Raw genomic sequence first — 13,258 nt, 5'->3', positions numbered from 1 at the left:
TCCACACACTACGTCACTGCAACCAATTTCCCATCACAATGGCTGGTATACCACTACTGGAACCTTTCACCATCACATGCGCACCCCCCCACCCAAGCAGCGAGGTGGAATGTCTGGGTGGAGCGCCTCGAAACATATTTCAAAGCCCTGGATGTCCAACCAGAAAGGCAAAGACCCCTTCTTCTCCATATTGGTGAAACAGACATCCACAAAGTCTTTAAGTCAGTAACTGAAGCGAGGCCACGGACCTACGAGACCCTGAAAGGGGCAATTACTGCGTATTTTGAGCCCTATGCAAACCCGGATTACGAAAGATTCCTGCTACGGCAAGCCCGCCAAATAACTGATGAGTCCGTCGACGTCTTCTACGCCAGTTTGAAGGAACTAGCCAGCACCTGCACGCTGCCCGACGAGGAGGACGAAATTAGGGCACAGTTCATCCAAGGATGCTCGTCATCAAAACTCCGAGGGCGCATCCTGCAACAACCAAACATGCCCATGAAGGACATCCTCACACTCGGAGGATCTCAGGAACTATCGCGGGCGGCGAACATGGAACAAGCGCCAACGGCACAGGTGAAAGCAGAGGAAGCCAACGCGGTGACGGCCAGTACACCACGACAAAAAGGAGACAACTACAAGGGGAGGCTAAAAGGCAGGCCATGCAAGTGGTGCGGCGGCCCAGCACCACACCCAACCACCTGCCCAGCGTGGGGCAAAACGTGCAGCGCATGCGGAAAACCCAACCACTTTGCGAAAGTCTGCAGATTCACACCAAAACCGGCAACTAACACCACAAGAAAGACAAAATGGTCGAAACCACGATAGACCCAGACTCAGACAGTGACATGGACAACGACTAACACACAGTTCACGTAGTACACGCTGTCGGTAGCCGACTTCTGCCCACATGCCAAATTATGATCCAGGGATCTCCAATACCAGCACTGGTAGACACGGGCACCTCCATAAATCTAATGGCCATGAACATATACAGCAATCTACCCAAACCGTTGCCGCCACTCCGACCCACAAACGTACAAGTCTTCGCTTTTGGAAACAGCCGACCCCTACAAATAGCAGGGGCATTCACAACAGAAATCTCCTATGATGCCACCGGAAAAGCCACAAAAATTTACATCTCCAAAGACGGTGCAGGATTCCTGCTCGGCTGCCAAACTGCCCAGGACCTCGACCACATACATTTTGCATTTAGCATACATATAAATGCAATCCAAGACCTGACACAGGAACTCAGCGCCCTGTTCAAGGGTATCGGCTGCCTAAAGGGACCCCCACTCCGGCTCCACATTGACAAGTCAGTTACCCCCACAGTCCTCAGGCATTGCAGAGTGGCGTTCCACCTTCGCCCCAAAGTTGAACGCGAACTCCAAGTCCTGGAATAGGAAGGGATCATTGAAAGGGTCTCAGGCCCTACACCATGGGTATCTCCGATCGTGATCGCAAGGGAGCCCAAGCAACTTGACGCCGTCCGGATCTGCGTTGACATGCGCATGCCAAATCTGGCAATCAAAAGAGAAAGTCACCTGACCCCAACAACAGATGACATGCTCAGCGAGCTAACAGGGTCATACTGGTTCTCTAAAATGGATCTCAGGTCAGGATACCACCAGATCATGTTGCATCCCGAGTCACGGCCCATAACCACATTTTCCATCCACGATGGTCTGTAACGATACAAGAGGCTAAACTTCAGCATCTCCAGCTCGGCGGAGGCCTTCCAACATGTCATAAAGGATGTACTGCAAGGACTCCCGGGAGTCCTAAACGTCAGCGATGACATTCTGGTCCACGCCCCCACCGTCGAAACACACCTAAAAATGCTGCGAGCTGTGTTCGCCAGGTTGCAAAAACAAGGGCTAACGCTCCACTGGCATAAATGTGAGTTCCTAAAAGAAGAAATTTGCTTTTTCGGGTATCGATTCTCCAAACACGGAGTCGGACCAGACCCCCTCAAGGTCAGAGACATCCAGGAAGCCCCAGCGCCCACGTCGGTATCAGGAGTCCGAAGCTTTTTGGGCATGGTCACATACTGCGCCCGTTTCATGAAAAACCTTGCAGACATCACAGGGCCCCTGTGACAACTCACGCAAGCAAACCGCCAATGGGAATGGGGCGAGGAGCAAGAGAATGCCTTCCAGGCCACAAAAAGCGCACTTTCCGCCAACACCACGCTAGCATTTTTCGACCCTCAATGCCACTCACAGCTAGTAGTCGACGCCAGTCCCACGGGCCTAGGAGCGGTGCTCGTGCAGAAACAAGACTGTGGAGAGTGGGCCCCCGTCGCCTTTGCCAGCGGCACACTCACGCCAACGGAGCAGAGGTACTCGCAAATTGAACGGGAAGCCATCGCCATCCACTGGGGGTGCCGCCATTTCCATCTCTATCTGTACGGCAAGTCCTTCTCGGTGGTGATCGACCATAAGCCCCTACTGCCCCTTTTCAAAGGGTCATCCTCAAAGCCACCACCGAGAATCGAGAAGTGGATCCTACAGCTCCAAGAATATGACTTCACACTCGAGTACCAACCGGGCACGAAGAAACCTGTGTTTTTTCTGTCCTGACATGCCCACCTGGCCACACCACAAGAAGTGGAAGAGGCCCAATAAACAGAAGAATACGTGAGATTGGTGGTAGCGCGAGCACAACCAACCAGGACTAGTGTCTACAAATTGCCAGAGCAGCCACCCGGACTGGAGATTGGCGGCCGCTCCAACGCCTGGACACATTCCGCACACAAGAGGAGCAAGCCTGTTTGCATGCACTATTCCACATACACCATGAGCTCTCGGTGAGCGAGGAAGGCTGCCTGTTGAGAGGGTTCCGCCTAGTAATTCCATCCAGCCTGACGGCCAGAACAGTGTCCCTCGCGCACGGAGCCCACCAAGGCATCGTCAAATCGAAGGCCCGCCTCAGGAACAAGGTGTGGTTCCCAGATTTGCACAAACTGGTGGAAGACACAGTCAAAAGGTGCCTCATCTGTCAAGCCAGCAGCTCCCCAGACCCCCCAGCACCGGTCATCACAGAGCAAGGGCCCTCAGCACCATGGCAAAGAGTAAGCGCAGACTTTGGGAGTCTCCCTGATGGATCCCACGTGATCATCGTTGTGGATGACTATTCGCGCTACCCGGAAGTCGAGGAGGTACACTCAACATCCGCACACACAGTCATCCCCAAATTTGAAAAACGTATGGCCACGCACGGGTTCTTCGGAGAGGTGCGCACGGACAATGGCCCTCCTTTCAACAGCCATGAGTGGGCAGATTTCCTAGCATCCACAAACACCAAACATCGGCGCATCACACCTCGATGGCCACAAGCAAATGAAGAGTTGGAGAGATTTGTCAAAACCCTAAACAAAGTTATCCGCATCGCTGTGGCAGAAGCTGAGAACCCAGAAAGAGCAATGTACGCCTTCCTAAGGGAATACAGGGTCACGCCCCACGCCACCACCAGAGCCACCACCAGTCAACTCTGCTTTGGCAGAACGGTAATGGATGCCATCCCGCATCACCCATTGTGGGCAACACAACCACCGCCACCGGACAGGTCTGCAGCAAGGAGAGCCAACACAAATGCATATGCCTCCAGGAAATGGAGAGCCCGGACAATAACTGTGTGAGTAGGTGATGCTGTCATGGTAAAAGACTGCCACACAGGAGGAAGGTTCCGCCTACCTTTCAAAAACACGGCCATGGACTGTGACCGCCGTGAAAGGCACCATGGTGACAGCCCGGCGAGGGCCAGAGACAGTAACCCGCACCATGGCACTTTTCAAACGTTTATCCCATACGCCACCCAGTGAAAACGACAGAAGCAGCACAGATGAAAGGGCAGACTCCGACGTGGAACCCGCATGCCCAGAGGTGGCAAGCAAAGGAGCGGAAACCACCATGAACACCAGACACCTCACCCAGCGTCCGAACAGGCGCAAAACCAACTCGCAGGAGAAACGGCACCCAACCAGAGAGCGGAGGGGGTCCTGGTGTCAGATTGATCTGGGAGAGGGAGATACATGCTGAGGCACAACCCAGACCCCTCTCGGCAGCATGCAGATTTTGCATGTGACTGACGTTAGTGGAGGAGGTCCAAAGTGAATGGTAAACTTTCCGTTTTTGCCAGACACCACAAAGACCGTGGCAGCATCTCATTTTCTATTTGTTTTGTTTTGTGTTACATTTCATTCCTCTATTCCCCGTTGGGGAGGGATGTAGTATTGATACCGGAACTGGCCAACACCACTAGGTTGGAAGTGTAAGTGGTGGGCGAGTGAACACCCGTGGACTAAGGTGGATCGCACCAGGATGACGGAGGGGAGGGTATAAGTAAAAGGGTAAAGGCGGGAAAGGTTTAATGCAAAGCTGAGTTGGTGAGTAAAGCAACCGTTGATGTTACGCTGCCTCAGTGTGATTATTTCAAGCTGCGCGCCTGCTGCGTGACTCGACAGTCTTGTCACTGAAACGTATTGGCTTTGCCAAGGCTTGTTTGGGTCATATAGTCAAAGCAAAGGAGCACAAATCCCCAGCAGCCATCTTGAAATGAGATTTATTAAGCTATTACAAATGCATTTAAGGGTAGCTACTGTTCATACTCACACATTCGAGGTGGCCGTCTTTGAGTGCCATTTGTTTCATTATAATAAATCCAGCTCGCAGATGATCACAGTTGATGTGCACACATTAAAGGAAGCAGAAGACGAGCTGGGAAAAGAATACGGACAGTGAGGGTATGACAGGGGCAAGTGAAGGGCAAAGGTGCACACTGGTAAGAGATAAACGTATGTACTCCTATGGCGTATGTAAATTGAAAAATGTAATTTCCTGAATGCAAGCAACGTCAAGAATATAAGTCAACAATCAGAATGATGTGATACCGAAATTCTCCTAGGCACATGAACGTGGAGTAAAGCCACTGAATCAAGAGAAGACAACTGCAGAGAGAAAAAAGCTATCCAATCATGTGCAAGAGACCGACCCACAGCTCACTCTTTGTATATTAGGAACAGTATATTTGGCCAAGACGTAGTTTAAATCTGTCTGTAGCTGAGGCCAGCAGTGGCTTGCTTCGGTCACAAGGGGCGGGGTGGGTGCAGCTTGTGGGGGTGGGGTGGGGCGAAGGGGTGGAAGGCAGTAACATTTATTTAAAAATATTTAATTAAAAACGTACCTGTCCTGTTCCTGTGCCGCTCCTCTTGCTCCCATCGCTACAGGCAGGGACAGTCTCCCAGCCTGCCCTGCAGCCGGTCCTGATGCTGCTCAGAGCAGCGTAAGGATTGGCTGGGAGCTCCCAGCCAGGGCACTCCTAGGCCGACTGGAAGCCCGTGCAGGTTCTCCAGCCCAGCAACTGTGTTGCTGGGCTGGAGAGAGCCTACTGCAAATTGGTGTTTGGCCGGCCCGAGATGGCCGGCCAAACATACATGCGCACTGAGGGGAGTGCACAGTGCACTCTCATCACTGATCGCCACCCCTGTGGCCCCGCCCCTTTAACATACTAAATGATAATAAACATGTTTTTTTAATTGTTTTGTTTGTTAAAGGTTTTGCAGCTTCTGCTGCTGGCGGGGGGCGACGCTCCTCCGCCCTAACGGAGGAGCCGTCCCTGGCTGAGACCTAATGTCATTAAAAATGTTACTTTAGCCCATTCACTAAGGCAATTCATGATACTCAACTGGGGCAAGTGCTAAACATGTCCATTCTTCTGTCAATTAACTTTCCCAGTATTTCTGTTGCTTGTGTGACTGCGATGAAGGATTGTTGCATTGTTAAATATCCACTATGGCAATAACCTTTATTCTAGTGTGGACCAGATCAAATATCTAATTTTGAGGTAATTGGTACTGTCCCAGTTATACTGACTGAGAAGGTAACTGTGCTTTTGATGTTGGATGACTAATGTCGCCACTGAGCCAAAACAAATCTCTCCGGATTTTAGGAATGCCCCTGTAAGGGTCAAGTGGAGGTACAGTTTTTATTGGAAGACAAGGAGGCATGCTGGAAAGGTAGGAATGTTGTGAATACCAACAGCTTCCAGAATTTTCTCTCACAGAAATTAGAGTAAAATTTGTGTTTTTTGCCAATGTCTGAGGCTTGCAGGACATTATGGGTAAGAAAATATTGAGGGATCCTTGCAATTGACACCACTCTGAACTCAGAGCCAACAATAACCAGTACTGACTGTATAATAAGTTACGCACAATCTGCGGTCACAAGATATTAACATTAATAAGACAGGAGCTGTACAAATTGTGCCACCAAAATATAATACCAATCCACCTTAATGAATCATGCAATACGTATCAATGAGGCAGTTACTGAAGAGATCTGCCATAGATTTCTGGCATCTTGGAGGGCTCTAATATAATATAATCCATCCCTGCATTTCTCAACTAATAATTACCCTTACCAGTAGTCAACATCTGTAAGTTACAATCTTATTGTGCATCATTGTAATGCAGACCGTGGTAGCACTTCCCAGCACTCTTACCTGACTATCGTTGTAGACCCATAACACCTCATGGTGGTCCACCTTCAAACTACACCCAGCAAAAAGAGGGCAAGAAGCATAAACTAAACCATAACTCTTAATAAAGGACGTGTGATGCCAATTAGCTGCCAGTTAATACAACTATTACCTGTGTGTCTTTCTCTAACACATTATTCCTCAGTCAGCGATATGAAGCACAGTATACATGACAGAGTATATTTAATACAGTGTGTAACTGGACTATACGTAAAGAACATAGCTTGTTACTGCACCTATGGGGCATCGTAATGCTGGCAAAGCCATTTCTTCCTAACTGTGGAATTATGATTGTGACAAGGAAATGCGTACCAAACTGGGGCAAATGTGCAGAAGGTGGCATTGGACAGTACCCAACTGATGCATTTCAATACAAGGATGGAAATATGTATCTAACTGAGGCACTATAATACTGCCATGGCAACGGGTACCCAACGGGAGCAACTGAGAACATGGCATGGCACTGTACTTAACTAATACATTTTACTACAAGGATAGAAATGTGTATCTAAGGGCCATTAGCATCCTTGCATGGCAAAGTGTACCCAACTGGGGAATTGAGAACATGACATGGAACTGTACCTAACTGATGCATTTCATTACAAGGATGGAAACTGGGCAATACGATGCTGGCATAGCCATGTGTACTCAACTGGGGCAACTGAGAACATGGCATGGCAATCTATATAACGAATGCATTTTATTACAAGGATAGAAATATGTATGTAACTGGGCACTACGATGTTGGCTTAGCCAAGTTTACCAAACTGGTGTAACTGAGACCATGGCACTGTATAACTAATACATTTCATTACAGGGATGGAAATGTGTATGTCATTGGGTACTATGATCCTGGTGTGGCAAGGTGTACCCAACTGGAGCAACAAAGAACGTGGCATGACATTGTATCTAACTGATGTAGTTTAATACAAAGATGGAAATATGTATGTAACTGGGCATTATGATACAAGCATGACAAAGTGTACCCAACTCGGGCAACTGAGAACATTACATGCTTCGGTACCAAATTGATGCTCTGTAATCCTGGGATGGATACATACACCTAAGGGGGGCATTGTGATACTGCCAGGGCAAAGCGTTCTTAACGGAGGTATATGTGATGAGCCTGGCGTGACAATGTAACAAACTGGTGCCTTAATGTGAGACTGGCGTGAAAATGTCTACTTAAGTGAATAATGTGCTACGACAAGGTTTACTGAATGTGGGCAAATATGAACAACTTTGCCCAGCACTGTACCTAACAATGGTATCTGTTCTCTGTATTACACAAGCCTGTAAACAGCTTGCTGCTGTACAAATACCAAACGATTGGCATTGCAATGTTGGACTCTTTGGGGTCTTCGTGAGATAAAGCAGTGGCACGGTTAAACTCTTTTGGCAAAATTTTAGGACACCGTCAGTGATCAATGATCAAGAAACATCTACCACTCGCCTGCTGTAAATGCGTTATGACGTATGGACCTGGAAAAAAGGAACGGGGGGGGGGGGGGGGAAACATACAAAGCGTATGGGGCGAAGTATTTTCGTAGGTGCCCGCCTTAGTGCTGACAAATACCAAGTTTGCCGAGTTCTTAACAACAACTCACGCGTGGTTTCTTCCACCTATACTTCCTGTCACCTCCTTTCACTCTTTCGGGTTCGTTTTCATCCCTCCTTCCACTTGTCACTGTTTCCTGTCTTAATCTGTCTTTTCTATCTGTCTCTCTTTTGCTCTGGGATAAAATCTGGCAATAAAAACCAGTTCTTATTCGCCATAAATGTGCCCTGGTTCACACTCACTGCAAGTAGCGGCGCAAACCATGCACCACTGAAGAGAGGTTTAGTAATGCATGGTGTACACTTAGAAGTGTATCTTGTGGGTAGAGCGTGTAGAAGAGCGCCATTTACAGAAACATAGTAAAAAGAATCTTCGGGTTGCCTGCTAAGAAATTTGGAGATAAAGCTTTGCAGTTTGTGTTTAATATTTATTTCTTTGTTTATTTATCTGTGCACAATCAGAGGATGGCTTTTTGAGCTCGTGGTATGAATCCAAAGGAGATGGGTTTAGGGATAAAACCTGGAGGGCTGCAGCAGGGGGCATTTCTACGTGAGCTCCACGGGTCCCTTCCCCTATCCCCCTTCCCCCAGCCCCCTCCCTCTCTTATCCCTTTGAACTGAAGAAGTTCTCTCTCTCCCTGAACGGGAGACGTTCGGCAGACAGTGCGTGTGAGAGAGTGCGAGGAGATGAGACGTCCTGAAATTACTCGAATAAGCGCCAGCTACTTCCAGAGCACTCACCATTTTAAAGCATTGCTACATCATTCAGAGCCAAACAGAACCGTTATCTTTGCATCGGACTTCTGGACTCACGTCACGAGTTTGCGTGTTTTGTAAGTTTTTCACTGGACTCCTGGAGGAACTGCGAGCAAGGCTGCACCGGCATCATCTCGTGGACATGCACTTGTGAACGCACGCGTCAGACTCTGCCGTGGAGAGACCCCGGCTGCGGGCACACAGTCCAAGAGAGTGGCCCCCCTGCACGGTCCGGGTCACAGGTTGAGGGGGCCCACGGTCCAAGAGAGTGCGCCAACAGCACGCGCCCGTCACCGCCCACCTTCCCCGGGTACCCTTGACTGGACGACTTGCATCGGCTGAGGATGGAGCAGCGCTCCAGGGACCCGTGCTGCGGACTGGAGCCGACCAGGAGCCTGGGGCTCGGGCTGCTGCTCTGCCTGGGCGGGATCCTGACAGCGGCGGCTCAGGTGGACCTCCGGCCGGGCATGTAAGTGCTTCTGTACGTTCACCAGCTTACTAGAAGCCACAGCTCGTCTCGCTCCCCCTGAAAGCATTAATAAATAGCTCGTTTCCAGTTGACAGGAAAAAAGCGCACACTTTCTACCCTTGTAACCCATCACAGGACTGATGTGCTCGTTTTTTAACACAGCCCAGCCACCAGACTTCTTGTGCTGCGTTGCGCAAGAACACACTGTGCACAACTATATCTGTTATGTGCTGTGAACCTCAGCACACACACAATGTATGTTTTTTTTTTTTTTTAAACAATAACGTTTCTCCTTCTTAGCGTCTCCTTAATTTTTAATCCGAAGCCCGGTTTGCCTATGTTGATGAATGGGGCTTTGTGACAAAAAGTATACGTTTATACTGTAGCGCCCACTTGACGCAAAGTGACACAAAGCGCTTTCTGCGTTGAAAAAGGGGCACCTTTTAAGTGCCATTGCGTTGCTTTTGTGCTGCTTTCTGTGACCGTGCATCACTTTGCAAAGGAGTTTGTAAATCTGGGTGCAAATGTTCACCTTTAACTGCAAAAAGTTTTTTTAGAGGGGGCGTGTGAACGTTTTGGCGTTATAGGTTTTCCTTACCTTTCACTTTTTTCACTTTAAAATGTAATTATTTCCTTGAATATTTTCAAATATTGCAAGTATAGCAACGTTTCCCAGTGATATGTGTACAGAAGTTTTAAGATTATAATGAACCTATGAAGCTGCTATTATAAAATAATATACCATGTATCATCATCTTTTCAGGTGCAAAGGCGTTGGTATAACTTTAAGTACAATACGACAATAATACAGCAACTTTAAAGTTATAGACAAGATACTGAAAGCACAATGTTGTATGGGTGTTTTCATCATGCTCATTTACTTGGCTAGCTTGACCTCATTCTTTATCTCAGCCTATTATTGTCTGTCCATCATTGGTACTTGGATACTAACTAGGGCATCATAATATGTTCAACCCAGTGGCAGACAGAAGGACCACAGTCAATGGCATTTATTGGGGCTATAAAATATAGACATTCAAAGGCAGAACATTGAGTCTTCTTGGGGACTTGGTCGCAGTAGCCAAATCATCAATTCCTTAAGCCCCTCAGAGCAAAAACCGGATGTTGGAAACTCTATAGCTGACAGGATGACCCAGTGAGTGCAATGTTCACTTTTGACAAACAAACTAGTCTGCAGTTGGCAAGGACGAATCCCTGGATAGCAACTGAGATGCCTATTCTTTCAAGGTTGGTAAACTGAGTGAGATTAAATTGGGCAATAATAACACCTGGTATTTACAGTGCATAGAAACGGCAGACGTGTTGTATGAGGTGCTCTATAAACAAGATCATTATTTGTCAATTTGTGTCACACCAAAGCAGTTGAAAGTCACTTCAGAATTCCATATTCAGTGACGTTTATTTAATCTTAACCCCGAAATATATTGACATCGTGGAAATGATTGCACTCTTTCTTTGACACCCTCATTTCGCTGTTTCCTTAAGGACACCCTATTGAAGCTGATAGGTAAATGAATCAGTTCAGCCCTGAAACCACAGCATTTATCACAGAATTCAGTTAGCTTCTTGTCTGGCAATCTGGTGACTTTCAGGTTTAAGACTCAGTCGCTGGCGTTTTGCAACATGCTTTCTTCTTTGTGGCTCAGATTTGGAACGCTTTTTCTGCGACTTACTCTTCAAGTGTCCCTGGCTTTCTCCTGACTGTCTTGGCAGACCACCGGTGGCCTTGCATGTTACAGCATGTGAGGAAAACTCTGTCAGGCTACCGATGCCTTGCAGAATCAAGCCATGTGGCCAACAGTGCAGATATTCCCAGTGGAGACAATTTAGAAAGTTCACCCCAGAATTCATAAGTTGTGAGTTGAAAGCTGGAAGCAGAAAGGGGGCAGAGTTACAAGGGTCAAAGTCTTGGGGAGTTGATTCTGACACACAACTTATATATACATATTTTTTTTAAGAATGCAGCCACCAAAGAAATGTAAAATTAGGATTAATTTGATAGTGTATCTGGCATAGCTTAGTTAATTGTTCATACATGTACTGCATTTTAAAATATCTTATTGGGTTAAGACACCTACTGCAGAGCTCTCTGTGTACCCAACAAGTTCCAGTGGGCAATAGGGAGAATACAAACCCTTGTGTTTACTGCACTTGCTGCAGAGATACGGTATGTGCAATCGAATCTTGTATGACTCGTCAAAACATATATAGACAGTTAATGTGAGTACTGAAAAGGACGGTGTGTAACAGGCAGGTTACACATTTTTATTTTTATTAGATAGCGCAGTGGGCTAATGCTTTAGCTGTAGTGGTTATTGTGTTACCTAAAGAGTACAAGTTACAACCATGAAACACAGCTTATTTAGGGCCTTAGTTAGTGTTTGGCAGCACAGGACGTGATGTTAGGACTTCCATATCTACAGTGGCATGCACATAAATGCACTCTCAATATGGCAGGCAGTACATCTGCAATTTCTAGCAGATGTCTCACATCTAATGAACTCTAACTAAGGCCCTAAGCTGTGAGCTGGCATCCAGGAGCTGCATGAAAAGTGGAAGCCTTCGCTTAATAGCCTTAGTGTGTTTTTTCAATCTTTCCATATTCTAAGGTTGAGAATAAAAAGGTTCATTAGGATAGTAGTAAAGACGTTCTAATACAAAGCTCTGTAAATGATTATTATTATTATAAATACTCATATAGATAAATACATCTGACATCTATTCAGTGCATTCATATCCCTTAGATAAAGAGTGCACGAAAGTCAAAAACCTGCCTTTAAATCATAGTTTATCTCTTAATCATTTGTGAGTGCGCCTATTTCGTCAGGGGTAATGGCATCACACTGCTAGGTTTCAATTAGATTTCAGCTAGGAAGAGACTGAAACAAAATTAGGACTGATTGTCATTTCAAGTGAATTAAATATGTTGGCCGAAGCTTGAACTGAAAATCAGAGACCTACTACTCCGCATGCAGGTAGGCGCTTTGAACCCAATCCTGTAATGCTCCCACAAAGGTGTACATGAAGGCCTGATCGAGAAAGATATTTCTAAGAGTAGGTGTGGACGGAGGAAAGCTTTGTTAATGGTGCTTTATTTCTTGTGCTGTGCTCAGTATCGCCAAAATAAACTCAAATAGACTGAATCAGTCTTCTAGATGAAAGAATACTGTTACAAACTGGGATGTCAGGATAAATTTGGAACTCATCTTTTGATTCTGCTGAAGAATGATTTACCTACCCTCCATAAGATCGTGCAGGCAGACTCCCCTGACATTTTTGGGTTGTATTTTATCTTTCCTCTCTGGTGCACTCATCACTTTTATTAATATCTATGTATGACAGGCAATAGGGAGCAAAGAGGCCCCAACCCTATCTTTACTAGAGGAGAAATTAGAAAATATTAATACTGACATAAATATTATACTGGCAGGTGATTTTAATAGCACATTTGAGCCTTCCCCGCTTTTGAAGGAGGTTTCTGATTTAGACGATGAACTGTGGAATATTCCTCCTATAGCTGGAAAATTGTGCAGCAATCCTTCAGCTACTGCCCTTAAGACAGTGTCCCTGATGGTTAGTAGCGGATTAAGAGCTTGTAATGGCCATACAGTATCTGATCCTGGGATGGCCAAAACTTTTAAGAGGGGTGACCACTCTAGTGTTAGATTGTGGGATCTCCTAGGAGATATGAAAGTCGAAAATCGATTGGATAGCGACCATAATTCTTTTTTTTTATTGTTATGAGGGGTTTAGTGAGGAAGGCAAACAACACCTACAAGATGACGGCTCCCGAGCCCATTGTTGCCAGCAGTGGCTGCTATTTCTCTTGGTCTGCTGTGATGTCCAATCAGAACATATGTTTAAAGATCTATGATCTTTTTGTATCCATCTCTGTGGATGTGATCAATATCAACC

At 46.7% G+C, this 13,258-nt stretch overlaps 1 protein-coding gene across 1 annotated transcript in view; it reads left to right on the top strand.

Moving 5' to 3' along the window:
- Window positions 1-8,809: 8,809 nt before the first annotated feature.
- Window positions 8,810-13,258, top strand: part of LOC138265069 (multiple epidermal growth factor-like domains protein 6) — a 768,694-nt gene continuing 764,245 nt past the window's right edge. Inside the window, exon 1 of the mRNA XM_069212617.1 lies at window positions 8,810-9,322. Within this exon, the coding sequence (XP_069068718.1) occupies window positions 9,198-9,322 (125 nt within the window). The 5' untranslated portion in view covers window positions 8,810-9,197. The remainder of the gene's footprint in view (window positions 9,323-13,258) is intronic.

This window comes from Pleurodeles waltl, chromosome 11 (genome assembly GCF_031143425.1).
Source record: "Pleurodeles waltl isolate 20211129_DDA chromosome 11, aPleWal1.hap1.20221129, whole genome shotgun sequence".
In the NCBI taxonomy this organism is placed as follows: domain Eukaryota; kingdom Metazoa; phylum Chordata; class Amphibia; order Caudata; family Salamandridae; genus Pleurodeles; species Pleurodeles waltl.
This window is presented reverse-complemented; position numbering and strand designations above follow the sequence as displayed.